The following is a 15,717-nucleotide window of genomic DNA, read 5'->3' on the forward strand; positions in this document are numbered from 1 at the left end:
TAGCCTGCGAGAGCAGACGCATTTCCGGCCGTCGCTTCTCTCCGCCGAGCACTCACCTTGCTCAGCGGATTTTTACAACGACCGCCCCATCGGGAACCTGAGTGCCAGGGCAGTGGTGCCAGGGCTATCGAGGGCTATCTATGCCAAATTTCCTAACAACCTTATTTCCAGGGCCCTTTTAATCTCATCTTTTTTTAAGCAATCAAGAGAAAAAATTATTGGAATGAGGAAAATATTGGTTGATATGCATCTGTAACAGCAGTAGCGGATTCAGACCTTCAGCTTAGTGGATCATTCAGACCCTGAAATAAGGAGAGGGCCCGCTCTCGAAAATAATTTTCCTCGGCCCTAACCGGCTTCTATTTGGCCTAAAGATAACAGATAAGGTTTAATGCCATGTGAAACAGAAACTGTCAGCAATCGATTGAAATATTCATTGCTATGTAGTGATATGTCAAAAGCACCAGAAACAAAACTGTCCTTTGTCAGATGATAATGTAATTAAACAAAGATTGAGTGTTGATTTGATTTGCTGCCAGCGGCAAGGGAAGGCCCAGGAGGGAAGAAAACCACTGCTTCTATATTGTCACAGATAATATTAAAAATGCCTATGTGGCAAATAAATGGAATTTTTTTTTTTAAGCACTGCAGTTCCCCAGTCTCAGGAAAGCTCGGTAGCCGCGTTTGTTTTGAATCGTGCCATTTCAAGTGGAAAGACCACCGGTGTTGTTTTCAGGTCACGCGACCAGCCGGGCGAGTTTATTTTGATTTTGCATTTGTATAATTTACATGTAATACTTGTAAAAAACCCAAATTGAAATAATTTCTCTTCACGTGGTGATTTAAATTCGATAAAAAACCTTGCAGAAATGAGTATATGTCCGCCCAAAAAAATGCATATCGTGTAACAGTAAAATACAAAGATGTCTCTACTGCATGAATGATCGTTTATATATAGCTAGCGTGAATGAAAATGTAAGAAGATTAATGACCATTAATCGTAGACAAAAGGGTCATTCATGTGAATAATTCATCAGCCCTCCTCGCATATTTTGATCTCGATACGGAATTGTTTGTTTTTGTTAAGGTTTTCTGAAAATCCCTATATGTAAAGATGACAGTGATTGGAACAGAATTCAATGCAGGCAGCGTAAACACAGTAGGTCACTGGACAACTTGAAATGACATGACAACGAGGCTAGTAATGAGAATTGACCGCGGTATCAAAGCCACCATCAAATTATATTCAACAAATTTTCTCCTCAAAAATTATCAAAAGACAAAGACCATAATCACTCAAATTCTTTTTAATCTCGTTGAATCTACAGTGTGAAACTTTAAGAAAGAAGACGCTAATGAAAACAGCGGTTTAATATCGTTTAGCAAGTTTAGTAACGCTTGATCGAAATTGGTATTCTTGTTACATAGAGAAGAGGAGAATTCCTCTGTCAATCAGATAGCGGGACGTTCTGTCGCCGCTGCATTCGAGCGGGTTTTACTCAGACCGGCCAGTGATATCTCCGCCGTTCAAAATGGCGAAGAAAATTTCTGCGAAACAAGGTTCGTAAAATTTCCCTGTACTGAGAAAGCGGTTACGTTTTCCTAGAAAACTTAGACTCGAATTTGAAAACGTAATTTGTTTTTTCCTCTTTTAGGAAAAGACTTCTTTGACACTCGAAGTGGCCGCGTTCTTGCAGACTCGAATTTCGCTCAGCAAAGTTCCGCAAATCACAAGACAGAAGTAAGTTTATTTCGCTGTTAATCGACACAGATCGCAAGCCCGTGAATTAATCTAGTTGTATTCAACGCTGACATGTTAAAGTGTCTTGTCTGTATTTCTCTTCAAAGATTGGATTTATTCGCGAAGCCTTCCCGCTTCGAAGCAAAGATGACATAACCCTGGTCTTGCAATCTTGCGATTACAACGTTGAAGCAGCTATCGCCAGCTTCACGAATGGTAAGACTTTATTTTTTTTTCTTCTACAACTAGTTTCTAGCAAGGGAAATGCAATTTTTCTGAATGGATACTAGCAGATTTTAAGTTAAACGGGAGGTCTCATCTTTTCGAAGCGAAACTAAAATTTTAGTCGCTGTGGACACAAATGTGTCCCGTTTCTACGCGGAGAAGAATGTCGAATTCCAACAAGTTTCATGAATCATATTCTCGTTATTTTCCGTTCTGTTCTAGGAGAAGCGGATAATCTCTTAAAAGAGTGGAATACTCAGGGAAGGAAGTCAAAGGTTTGGACAGTAATAACTTTTTACCACTGTATTAACTATTATTTTTCAGGTCTTTTAATTATTTGTCACGTCACTTCGATGTTGAACCAGTCGAATTAAATATTTAAATGGGTCACCCGATACCTAAACGAATTTCAAGGTGAGAAACTACTGCTTTCAAAGCTTGCGGCTATGATTCATTCACATGAAGGATTTCGACAGTGTAGATTAATATTTTGCAGTATTGTTCAAATTACCCCTCGTGAATTGTCAGATGTGGAGCAATGCAAATTTCTGCAACCTAAAAAACCGGAAAACTAGTTCACTAGCACGAAACATCAGTTAGCACGTCTTCGAAGATACGCCGCTAAAACGCATATCATATCATTTTGTATCTAAGTCACTTGAAAACATTCACAGTGAAAATCGATCTGATAAATGCCTTGCCTCGTCTGTTGTGAGAATTAACACGCTTTGTAACTTCCGGCAGAAGACATGAAAAATTCTGACTTCCTCATCAAAAGGGACTATGTCACGGATTTTACCAGATTTTTGAACAGCCAAAATTTATATTTGCAGAGATTCCAACCCCTTGTGAAGGAAAAAAGGGAGGTTTTTTTATCGCCGAAGGCGGTCTTACGAGCGCCATAGGCGCGAGCTCCTAGGGTATCTGGGGGCATGCCACCCCAGGAAATTTTGCAAATTTATATTCTGTCAAGGGCCTCTTCCTCTATTTTGACATCATTTCTGAGGTATTCCGAAGTGTTTATTCTTTTACTACTTTTAGTCTACACTCAGATCGCAAAAATACTAAAGATTAGCAATTTTTCCCTTTGTTTTTAGAAGTTTTTGATAAATCGGGAGAATCTGATAAAAATCGGGAGAGCGGGAGGCAACGCATCAAATCGGGAGACTCCCGATCAAATCGGGAGGGTTGGAATCTCTGTATTTGTGTCGCAGGGAAACCTAAAAATAATAGTCCATGTCTATTAAAAATTGCTATATAAGAGCACTGAAAGCATCTTTGGCTGCAGATGGCCCAGATGGAAACAGATTGCAAGTTGAAAAAGTTAGGCTAAAGTTTTCAAGTTGTTTCCACACATCTTCACAAAAATCGATATTTAAAGCCATAGCTTGACTTTTATTCGCAAATTAAGGTTATATCTTCCTTTAGATGATTGAAGATGATGTTTTTTATGGGTAAAGCTGCCTACCACTAGTGTCTGCAAAATCTCTGTGACAAACCGTAAAATTCCAGTTATTATAAGCCTCCCCGTTTATAAGGCCCTCCCTCCTGGGTATAGGCCCATCTACCTGGAAACAAAAAATACATCCGATTATAAGCCCCCCTCAAATTCTGCTTGATGACAGTACTGTTCTGCTTATAAGCCCTCCCGTTTATAAGCCCCTCTGCTTATTAGCCCACACAAAACCCCTTACGAAGTTGTATAAGCCCAGGGCTTATAATGGGAATTTTACGTTGGTTCTTTTAAATTATGTTATGGAGTTGAACGCATGCTAAAATGGTCACATCTTGTGCTGATTAGGTGAAATTGAGACAGAACCTGTCTGCACTGATCGAATCTAAACCTCTTGTTTGATCTTTTCAATATATTGTAACTGTTTCAAAATATACAGTAAAAAGCGCAAGGAATGAGGTCTCAATTTCAATACAAGAAATAGGAAGAACTATTAAAACTGCTGAGGCGATCTGTGGTCATAGCTTAAAGTATAAAAATGGTTTAAAGAGATCTAAAATACAAAATACCGGGTCTGAACCTAGCCAAAGCCCAGCTGTTATCTGTTATAATTTTTTTTTTCTGTAGAATGCCAAAAAGAAGCGAAACAAGAAGAAGCAGGCAAAAGGTGGAGAGCCAGAGTCAACAGAAGTTGCTGTGATACCACAAAACAGTGAGAAAAATGATATAAATCTGAAACAAAGCAACTCCAAAGGTATTGTCTATTGTAACAGGCCATTGCCGATTTAACGATAAATGCAAAAAAAATTTCCTTGTGCTGCGTGGCACTCCACTGAAATCGACTTTCCACTGATGAAGGGCTAAGCCCGAAACGTTTGGATTTTTTAACTATTTTAAAGGCACTTTCAACTCATTTAGTGAGAACGTTATTATACTTTTGTACATTGCCGAGTTATCCTGTGCCTCTGTTTCAAAACGAGTCTATGTGCGACACCAAATGGACCTGTAGGCGAAACTCATTTTCATATTCATGAATGGTTTGGCACATAGACTTGTTTTAATACAGAGGCCAAGGGTAACTCAAAAATGGCCCGTTGTTTTGTTATGGTGATTCTTAAATGTTGGTTGGATTTCTAAATAGAAATTTGATTTCATTCTTTGCTTCTGATTCCATTCTTAAAAGAAGTATAGTGTTTAAATGGCAGCTTGATTCAAATCTCTATTGATATTTGGATTATTGTCTGGCTTTATGTGACATGAACGTTTTCCCCTGCTTTATGCCAGCTACATGTATTTGCTTCAAGCTTTATTGGTCCACTGAATTACTTTTTTTTTTTTTACAGACAGCTGGTAATTTTGCTTTTGGTTTGATGACACTCAATAAAAATCACTCTAATAATAATCAATACTGACAGTTATTTGGATTTGCTTCAAGTTTTGACTGGTTTACTGGATTAGCCCAGAGCTGTTGAGTTTTCTGACTGCCGGTCAAGGGGAACACAGGCTCTGGGAACGAGATTGTGTATTTTGTGATTAGCCAGTCGAGAGTGATTACTGGGTTTTGGTTTATGACTCTCAATTGAAATCACTCTAATTTCTGACAACTACTGACTCATCTTTTTTTCCAGATGCAAAAGTCACAGCTGAAGAAAACCTCAAAAAGCCACTATCTGCGGCGACCATAAGCCTGGAGTGCCCTGCCCCATCTCCTGGTCTACTTCTGCTTCAACCACCGTCACCATCAAGCTCAGACATCTCGCTCCCTTCTTCTAACTCTGATCAGCCAACAGATGCCGCTCAAGATGCTGAGCCTTCCTCCAAGAATTCGCAAGGTACTCCCAGTCATAAAAGTAGTGCTAATGCAAAGTTTGAAAGGATGACGTCAACTGGTCCCGATGCTCTTAAAAAGACAGTGAAGGATCTTCAGCGCTCCAGTGTTTCACTACCAAGGTTTCAGCTTCTTTTGGAAGAGGTAAATTATTGCCTTCATGCTTTTATGTTAGCTGTAAGTTCAAGCGCCATGGATTTTAACAGAGTTTTGAACAGCTAAAATTTATATTTGTGTCACTGGAAACCTAAAAAGAATGGGCCATTGTTATAAACATTTCTATGATGAAACACTGAAACTGTTAACAAGCGTCTTTGGCTGTGGATGGCTCGGATGGAATTGGATTACAACTTGAAAAATTTAGGCTAAACTTTTCAATTTGTTGTTTCATGTCTTCAAAAAAATCTAAAACTATCTAATCTAAATCTGGAAACTAGTTGTCACTTAGCTAATTAATATATAAGTTCATGACCACTACAACCACAAATTTACATATTTTTTTTTCACATTATTGTCATAAATTCACTTTTACTGATTACATTTTGTTTTCTTTCCTCAGGAATGTGACAAGTCTTTCAAAATAATCACTGGGACATTTCAAGAGTTAAGGCAATGGTTAGTAAGATAACTCGTGATTATCATTTTAAATTTTTATCATGATTGTTTTATAGAGGTGTGGTGGTCTAATGGTTAGTGCACTCAGGACTCCAGATGGAGCGGTCTGGGTACAACCCGGGTGGGGGTCATGGTGCTGTGTTCTTGGGCAAGACACTTTACTTTGCAGTACCTCTCTACACCCAGATACAATGGGCTAGCATCCCTTCAAAGGAAGAGTAGGGGTGCTTACCATTCTGGAAATTTTAGTTGGAAGTCAAATAGAACAGTAATTTTTCGGAAATTCTGTTCGGAAATTGTGGACTTCTTCTAGAGGTTATCCTCTTTTTCTGTTCAGAACAGAACATCTGAAATTTCCTTACCATTTGCACAGTTTCCAGTTCCAGTCTCTCTTGATGGAAAACAATAGCAGTAAACCAAATTACAAATGGTAATATAAACGCCATCTTTTTGGGTGGTTTACTGATTTTGGAAAATCCCCTACAATTATGCAATCGACATTCCAATGGGTTCCTTCCAACAAATAGAAGGTAAAGTCTGCTTCGAGCCTAGTGGCCCATACAGGCCGGAGCTTATCCCGGTTTCCGTAGCATTAAGCGACTGAGAGTATTGCTACTCCCCCCAGGATGGGATGCTAGTCCATCGCAGGGTTACCCCCCAGCAGTAAATTTGCCGGTACCCATTTATACATCTGGGTGGAGAGAGGCACTGTGAGAGTAAAGTGTCTTGCCCAAGAACACAACGCAGCGCCCCGGCCAGGCCTCGAACCAGGGCCGTTCGATTCGGAGGCGAGCGCGCTAACCATTAGGCCACCGCGCCTCCCACATCAACAAAAAGAAAGCTTCCTAGAAATACTCCTAGTGGCTTCATGCTGCAGAAACTCTAGCCTGATGGGTCACTAGGCTCAAACACAGACTACACCTTTGCCTTATGTTTGTTTTGAGGTTTTTCTTTCATTGTGTTTTTCTCCATTTTACATTCAGTCTGAATGACAGGGAAGCTCATCTTCTTGCTCAAATGGAAGAATTTAAGAAGCAAGCAGGTTAGTAAATGAGTCTTAAATATAAAAAAGGACGTGTTAAACCTCCAGGGGAATATTTCTGGCCAAAGTAACAGTGAACTACAAAGGAAAGTTTAGGGGTTATACAACTGTACACAAAATGCTCATTCTTTTTGCAGATTTTGTTTGTTTGGAAGAATTGTTTTCATTGGTAATTTGGAAGAGTAGTCCATTTCTTAGTTAATCCTTTGCCTCTGTTTCAAAACAAGTCTATGTGCGAAACCATTCATATGAAAATGAGTTTCACGAGTTACCCAATAATTTGCATGAAAATGGGCCTGTACAGGCCCATTTTCATGCAAATCAAACTCATTTTGATTTGAATGGTTTTGCACGTAGACTCGTTTTGAAACAGAGGCATTGGGTAATCGGAAATGGCCTATTGTAATTTTTTTCTGTTACAGCTAAAAAATGTTTTCGGGACCCATACTTATGGCAAGTAGTTTATTGGCCTCAATCCAGTATCCTTCTCAAGCTCATAAATAATAATTGATCGAGTTTAAACAAAGGAAACGAGAACCGTGATGATAGTTTGGATAATTAATTATTATGTGAACACAACAATAATATTTTAGCATAGATTTTACTCTTTTTTTTTTAAAGTTTTAGTTTCAATTAAGAAGATATATTTATTAAACACACCCAAGGAGTGTCTTATCATATTTTCCAACCACATTGATGTTCAACAAAAATACTTTCTCTTCTTTGTTTGGAAATGTGATGAAACACTCTCACAAGTTTGATATACAGTAGAACCCTGGTAACTTGATCTCTGAAGGGAAAGGGAAAACAGTTCAAGTTAGCGGGGTTTCGAGTTATTGAAGTTGATTGAATATTAAATTTGCCAAGTTAATAATATTTATTACTGATTTTTCAGCGCTTCAGTTTACAGTACAGTGCAATTTACGCTTATCTCGTCAGAAACTCTAACATGAAATACATTCTTGTGATGAGAGTGGAAAATGGCTGTCAAATACGTGATCTGTAAATTGCTCTAATCAATGGGCAACCGTGGCAAATTGCAAGAACCAGAATTCGAGTTATCGCGGTAAATATGACCCAAAGTTTGAACAAGGGAAACAAAATTTAGTTCGAGTTAGCGGGGTTTTCAAGTTATCCGAGTTCGAGTTAACAGAGTAAAAGTGACTGAAAAGTGGGGTCAAATCCAAGGGAAATGGAAGTTTTTTCAAGTTGGCAGGGTGCTCAAGTTATCTGAGTTAGAGTTACCGGGGGTCTACTGTAACTAAAACATTTGTGATAACTTGTAGTTGAATTGTTGGAACAAAGGCAAGAAAACGCAGCAGCATTGAAGCTAAAGTCAGACAGAGTGGGTGGAATGCAGGAGGCACAAGTATCGCAGTTAAGGAATGAAATAAAGGTGAGCCAAAACTCACAGTGGGAGGCATGGTGGCCTAATGGTTAGTGGCTGGACCCCAGAGCAAGTGGTCAGGGTTGGAGCCCTGGCCAGCGTCACTGTGTTGTGTTTTTGGGCAATACGCTCAACTCTCAATAGTGCTTCTCTTCACCCATGTGTATAAATGGGTACCGGTATCAGCAAATTCAATGCTGGGGGGCAACCCTGCAATTAGACTCTCCGCAGCCCTCTATTTTTTAATGTTTTTTCGATTGATGAGTGCGCGGTGAAAACGGCGAGAGAGAGCGAAAAAAATAGAAGGGCTGTAGATATCTTTCGAAATATTGAATTTCCGTTTCTCCAGAAACGGAAAATCCTATTGGTTGAAAAAGTGCCACCACCTTGACAATGACCGATCATGATTGCTTGCAGGCGGCGTCTTGCGGCTTGCCTGAGTTGTCATCACTTTTGACATGCTGTGATTTGCAATGGATCGATTATTGGAATGCTCGTTGGAGAAATTTCCAAACATTTCGTCCTCAAAGACGAGAAGAAAAAGGCTGTTTGCCACCTTTGCCTCGCCAAAGACGTCTGAGACTCTCCGCAGCCCTCTATTTTTTAATGTTTTTTCGATTGATGAGTGCGCGGTGAAAACGGCGAGAGAGAGCGAAAAAAATAGAAGGGCTGTAGATATCTTTCGAAATATTGAATTTCCGTTTCTCCAGAAACGGAAAATCCTATTGGTTGAAAAAGTGCCACCACCTTGACAATGGCCGATCATGATTGCTTGCAGGCGGCGTCTTGCGGCTTGCCTGAGTTGTCATCACTTTTGACATGCTGTGATTTGCAATGGATCGATTATTGGAATGCTCGTTGGAGAAATTTCCAAACGTTTCGTCCTCAAAGACGAGAAGAAAAAGGCTGTTTGCCACCTTTGCCTCGCCAAAGACGTCTGAGGCGAAATTGACACTATTTTGAATCGCTCGTCACAATCAACTTGCCTTGTAGGAGATTCTACGCCATCTAGCGCTAGAGATTTTTTTATTAATTCAACATTGCTTGCTGCACTTCTTGCTTTAGATGCACAAAACTAACGAAATTCGTCTTCCTGCACTGCAATTCCCAAATCCCAAATCACGAGTATTCAACCTATGCCAAGTGAATAATCTTGCTTATAATCAGCATGTTTTGAAAATTATGTTGAATGATTAGTTCTGACAATTTTGAAAATTTTCAATTCACATACATTGTATAACTTGACAATGGCATCATGACAACAATGAAATACTGTTCAATTTTTGTTTAGTTTTAACTAACAACACTTTCTGTTAATTATCAGAATTTTGTTACTGAACGGAAAATTGATGAGGAGCTGGCCAGAACGACCCGTTTTGTTGGGGATAAAGACCAGCTGTTGTCAACGATTGGGAATTTTGGAGAAGGTAAGAATCAAAAAAATTATTCCTCACCTGCAGCTTATAAACCTGAATTGAAAGCTTATCATTATCATCATTATTCTTGTTGCAAGGGCATAACTTATTAGATTACATGCCTTACAAAAGTGCTTATTAAAGAGTTTCACTTTTTTGCCTTTTTCCAGAAAACTGGTTACCGGTATTTGTGACAGATTACTGTATTTAATACCTCTTGTCTTTTCAACTAAAAAAAAAATATGTAGTACCTTTTAACAACTACCGTAAAGTTCCGTGTATAAGCTGCACCTTTTTCCTCTAAATTCAAGTCAAAAATCGGGGGTGCGGCTTATCTACGGAAACATCTCTGGTTGGAGTTCTCAAAGGCCTAATTAATATTCATAAAAAACTTCTCAAGACATCATGAAAACTTTGTTGTTGTTCACTACCTTTTAGTTCCTCTGCAAAGCTGTTTGCAGTGAAGCGTGCCAGTCACTTCGAATCATGTCTTTCCGCCGCGTGTGAGAAGGCACCAAGATAAACGCAAATACCGTAATGATTCGATTTAGCGCCCGGGGCGCTTATTTAATTTTTGCACCTCGAGGGAGGGCGCTTATTCGAGACAGGGCGCTTATTCGGGACAGGGCGCTTATTTAATTTCTTGAGAAACAACCAAATGTATCTAACAATAACAGAAACTTTAACAGTTGGAAATTGTTTGAAGTTCAGTTACTTTTTAAAGAATTGTTCATTTTAGCAGTAAATATATACATGAACTGTACGGCGAACGGTCAGGAGTTTATCTAGTTGACGTCAATGACTTCGGTATGGGCAGTTATCCACAATAAGGGCACTTATTAGAATAGGGGTGCTTATGAGAACGGGGGCGCTAATTAGAATGGGGGCGCTTATTGGAATAGGGGCGCTTATTTGCAAAAACACATTCGAAGAGGGGCGTTTATTCGGAAGGGGGCGCTTATTTGAAGGAGGGCGCTAAATCGAATCATTACGGTACTCACAAGGCAAATTGCTGACCGCTTCGGTTTTTTATTGACCTTCACAGCAAATACATCTGCTGTATTAACAAACTCTTATTCTGCATGAAGTTTTTATCCTGTTGCGGGTAGCAGTTTCCAAGAATCTTGAAATAAAAGCGTGGTTTCTTCCGATGTAAATGCCGCCATGTTTGTTTTTAATGCCCAGACTCCTCTCTACAATTTAGAGCTTGGCTACTAAGCATTCATCATTCGCGAACGATTCGAACGAATTTCAAGTGTTTCAGGAGCGTTTAGAAGTGATAATCTCGAAAAAATGATATCAAGAGAGCATCCAAGTTTAAGATATTGTGAACTCAAACTAAAAAGGAGGTATGACAAGTGAAATTTAGCTTTCGTAAGTCTTAATTTATATTAAACATTGCAACAACCACCGTGTCAGTGTCTCGAAACTGTGCTTGTTTGCCCTTGATTGTTTACCAATAGAACTTCACTTGAACTTCAAACTTTATGGTCTGTATATTTTTTTCCAAAATTTGAGCTTCCAAATCGGGGATGCGGCTTATCTACGGGTGCGGCTTATACACGGAACTTTACGGTACTTAATAAGCAAGGACCTGGAAAACCTCTTAAAAAGAGTCTATTAATGGATTTCAGTTTGAGCAATTTTCCCTTACCGTAACTGTTGAAACTAATTCACCTATTTTGCTTTCGATTTGCATTGCTATGCTAAGTGATTGGTTTAGAAAACTTGCATTCAACCAATCAGAAGTAAGAAAAACCAATTGTGACTTGCTCACACACATATTCCTGTGTTTGGCGCCAGTTACATGTATTTGCTTTGAATTTTAACTGGATTTTTGGATTGTCTTTCTCAGACAATCCAGAGTACAGAGCGGCCAGAGTGATTCAGGGTTCATACGCATCTTGAAAACCCTTGATATTCGGGAGTTCGATTTCCTGGCGTTCATCCCACCCCTGGCGTTTTTCAGTTATTTTACTGTAACTTAACTCCCTCTGAGACGGACACCTTTCTAAGAAGGACAGTTGGAGCTGGTCCTGAAGGTGTCCATTTTAGAGAGAGTTGACTGTACAATACTCAATCAAAAATCACTCTTATTCATCTTTGTTTGATTGTTTTTCAGTTGTGCCTATTAAGAGCTGCTACAGTCCAGTTACATTAAACCCACCTGCGCCACCTTCAAAGAAGGTTGAAAGAAGCAACGCTGATAAGAAAGCGCCTGAAACTGTCTCATCTGCAGCTAAAACAATCACATCATCAGCCTCTACAAGTGTTAGTGTTCCTGCTATCACGGCACCTAATGACGAGAATTCTTCCCACAAGGCTCTTCAAGAAGTGGCGGAACTTCATGCAAAACTTCAGGCAGCTCTTCAGGAACAGGTATGTTGATAGTAAATAATAAAGATGGTAAATTTCAAGCTTGGTGGTAAATAGTGAAGAAATTATTCAACATGACACTATTTACCACCGAGCTTGAAATTTACCATCTTAGTTTATTATTTACTACACATTTGATGATTCCGACATTGCTGATCCTAGCAGTATGGAGGATGCGTGTCATATATCAACCTAGTAAATGGCCCAGCTTACAACGAGTCTCTCGTAGCTCAGTTGGTTAGAGCGCCGAACCGGTATCTGGGAGGCCATGGGTTCGATTCACGTCGGGGACTCAGATTTTTTCTTTGTCCCACGCTCGTGTCATGTTGAATAATTTCTTCACTAAAAATGTTTATGTTCGTTAGATGATTTGTAGGGTTCCTATGCTATTTGCTTTGGGAAGACGGCTTTCTAAATGCTTTTAGGGATTGTGCAATTTAAATTGTAGTCTCCTTTTCAGTCATCATTTGACTTGTCTCTTTACATCAGTAGAAAAAGCAATTGCATGGGGACCCAAATTCAATGCTTCAGAGGAGACTATGATGACTGAAACTAAATACAAAGCTTGTGTTGTCTTGAGTCCTGGGAGTTCCCGAATTACTTATCAACCATTTCACAAGTCTTTTAAATACCTAACTGACAGTTTACCCCACTCTTTTCTACACTACAACTCCTGAAATACCTAGCCTGTTTGTTGCCTACAGACTAATAAAGGAAAGCCCTACCCACCTGGGTGCTGAGTCCAAGTGGGGAATTGAATCATTTTTCCTTAATAAACTATTTGCTATTTTCCCTGAAGTTGAATTGAATTGAATTTTTGAACCTCTGTTACAAAATAAGGACATACCATTTATTGTATGGCAAACTGATCTGCGATGAATGGGAGAAATCTGATTGGTCCCTAAGCAGTCTGAAACCACTCACCTGACCAATCGTGGTTCTACTTACGTTTTTCACATCATTTTTGGAGGGAGTAGGGTTGGGGCAGGGGTTAGAGCGCTCCCCTTCCACCAATGTGGCCCGGGTTCGTTCCCCGGCCCCGGGGCTTATTGGGGGTTGTTTTTTTTTTTTTTTCTCCTCCTTCCCCCCGGTTTTTTTCTCCCTCCTCTCCTTTTTTCCTCCCCCCCCAAACCCACACCTCTCTATTTCCTTCTCGGGATCCCGGGGCCCCGGTTTTCAGTCGAAAGACTGTTTTGTACCCCTCACAAAAAAAATTTATTTTTTTTTTTTTTTTTTATTACATTATTTTTCATATGGTCCATAATAGTGAGTTTTACTCAATGACATGTTGGTGGAAATTCACCCTGTTTTAACTGATCTTTTATGGTCCTTTATAGGGCTTATCATCTTCACCTGGGAAACATGTTGAAGGTAAATTCAAGTACTTGACTAGTTTTATATTTCCAGTAAATTTTTATACATTAACTCACAAGATGAAATAGTGTTGAGCATGGAAAGAGAAGTAAGGGTGTGACAGTGTTTCCAAAAACTGTATCGATAAGAGGTTTTCAATTTTAAACTAGTCTTGTAACTAAGATATGCTGGTTTTTCATTCAGGACAAAAACAATCAAAACCTGACCACAAGAATGTCAGGCCAAATTCAGCCTCTCAAGCACCGCGTCAACAACAAACATCACGGCGACCACAAACAGCACTTCCACAGAGTCAGCAACAGAGAAGGGACAGAAAGGAGAGTGGTAATCAACAGCGCGAAAGGACTAGGCCTAACAGACCAGCTGAACCAAGAGCTAGTCAACAAGACCAGCAAAATAGTAACCAATCATCTAGGAACTCCAGGAGATCTAATCAACGCAGACCACCTCAAAGAAATCCTAAATCTGAAATTTCAAATGAGAAGAATGAGGTGCCAAATAGTGAAGCCAGTCATTCGCCTCTGAACTCAGGAGATGCACAACAGGAGTCTAAGCCTGATAAAGACAAACAATCTCAAAGCAATCCTGAGAAAGTTATGCCGCAGCAATCTCAGACTGTTAAAGAGCATGCGCAATCAGGAAACAGAAATCGGTCACTACAAGAACAGAGGGAGGGTGGGGACGAAAGGCCTCGCAATAGAAATAGGAGAAGAGGGGGTAGGAGAGGAGGGCCTGAGGGTCATAACACAGCCAGTGATAGGGCTCATTTCAAGGGCCCAGGAGAAGAAAGTGAAAATGGCCCTAGTAATAAAGCCCCTCTGGAAAAGGAAGAAGTGAAAACAGCAGTCTGTGAAGAAAAGAAGCATGATATCAAGAAAAACAGTAACAAGGAAAATGGCCCTGTTGGGTCAACTTCTACACTGGAGGACCCAGCCGTGAATGGACACAAGACTGACATAAGTAGTAATTCTGCAGATTGTTTAAATGGTGAGAATGCCCATGTTCTGGAGAAAAAGGAAGGAGTGAACAAAGAGGCACTTCCTCAAAGACCTGACAGGCCATCTAGAAGGAGGGGTGCTCAGAGAGATAGAAAGGATGAGCCAAGATCTGGGCCAGCACCTGATAAGCACCTAAATGGAACCAAGCCAGTAGAAAATGGCACAGAAGAATGCGACAGCAAGGAAGAAAGTACGGCTGAAAGCAAAATGCAAAAATCAACAGAGAATGCTGAAAATCAGAAGGAAACCGAGAAGGAAAATTATGCAGCACAAGAACTTGAAAGCAACTTAGATAAAACAGTCCCGCCAAGAGTCAATGGGTATATTCCCATCAAAGAAATTCAGGAGGTTAGTATAGGTAGATGACATTCTAGGAAACTTCAATGGATAATTGCCGTGAAGCATTTGTAATGTAATAATTGAATTCTTAATTAATTATTGTTCTGTTACGAGGTGTTGTGGTTTTGATGTCTAGGTGACATGTTTAGTCAACTATTTCTGAAATTATACAAGATTCAAAATTGAAATCCAGAGAACACCAAATATTTGGTGGATTATTGGATTTTTGTTGGGGTCCTTTTTTAGTGGTCATTCAACGTTGGGCAGGGTGGGGAGGGTAGCTACTGTATTTATTCATTCCCGACCCGAAGGCCCGAGGGGAGACGAGCCCGAGGCCCACCCCCAGAGGAAGAGAGGGAGGAGAGACGACACAGAGACACCCAACGAGCCCGAACGCCACACCCCACGCAGAACATGCAGCAACAACACTGAAACGGTGACACAAAGCGCCCAGCCGAAGCGCCCCCGAAGCGCCCACCCCAAGGTCAAAAATAAGCGCCCAGGGCAGTTTATCAATAAATACGGACGTGCATTATTTGGGTTGTAATGTTGTATTTAAAATGTCTGTTTTAAGTCATTTTGCCTTCATCTATCAGTTTTGTATTGGCAGTTGTAAGTGTTTTGTGGAATGGATTGTCTCACTTGTAAATGTTACACACCAAAGAAAGATTGTGCGACACTAAAGATAGATAGTGTTTGAAGGAAAATGACTTGAGATTGAAACAAATTAAGACGGAATCGACCAGGACTTTGAGTATAAATTGGACAAATATTATGTACCAAAATTATTTACATCTTGTTGCAAACTTCTGTGTTATTGTTTCAAATATCTTATCAAAAGACGTGAATTCTAACAACACCAAACATACAAAATAAATTTCAAAGTTCCACTGAATTCCACTGAATCACTTAAAAGACAATTTT

The 15,717-nt window shown here is 39.8% G+C and overlaps 1 protein-coding gene across 1 annotated transcript; it reads left to right on the plus strand.

Annotated features, from left to right (window-relative positions):
* Nucleotides 1–1,483: 1,483 nt before the first annotated feature.
* LOC144631098 (uncharacterized) lies at nucleotides 1,484–14,979 on the plus strand. Its single transcript, XM_078489478.1, has 13 exons — nucleotides 1,484–1,560; nucleotides 1,656–1,741; nucleotides 1,849–1,957; nucleotides 2,189–2,241; nucleotides 4,047–4,173; nucleotides 5,048–5,391; nucleotides 5,807–5,862; nucleotides 6,846–6,904; nucleotides 8,191–8,300; nucleotides 9,616–9,718; nucleotides 11,829–12,085; nucleotides 13,420–13,453; nucleotides 13,640–14,979. The coding sequence occupies exons 1-13, from the start codon at nucleotides 1,533–1,535 to the stop codon at nucleotides 14,818–14,820; spliced, it is 2,547 nt and encodes an 848-aa protein (XP_078345604.1). The 5' UTR covers nucleotides 1,484–1,532; the 3' UTR covers nucleotides 14,821–14,979.
* The last annotated feature ends 738 nt before the right edge of the window (nucleotides 14,980–15,717 follow it).

The sequence above is a fragment of the Oculina patagonica genome, chromosome 11 (genome assembly GCF_052425735.1).
Source record: "Oculina patagonica isolate OP01 chromosome 11, crgOcupat, whole genome shotgun sequence".
In the NCBI taxonomy this organism is placed as follows: Eukaryota; Metazoa; Cnidaria; class Anthozoa; order Scleractinia; family Oculinidae; genus Oculina; species Oculina patagonica.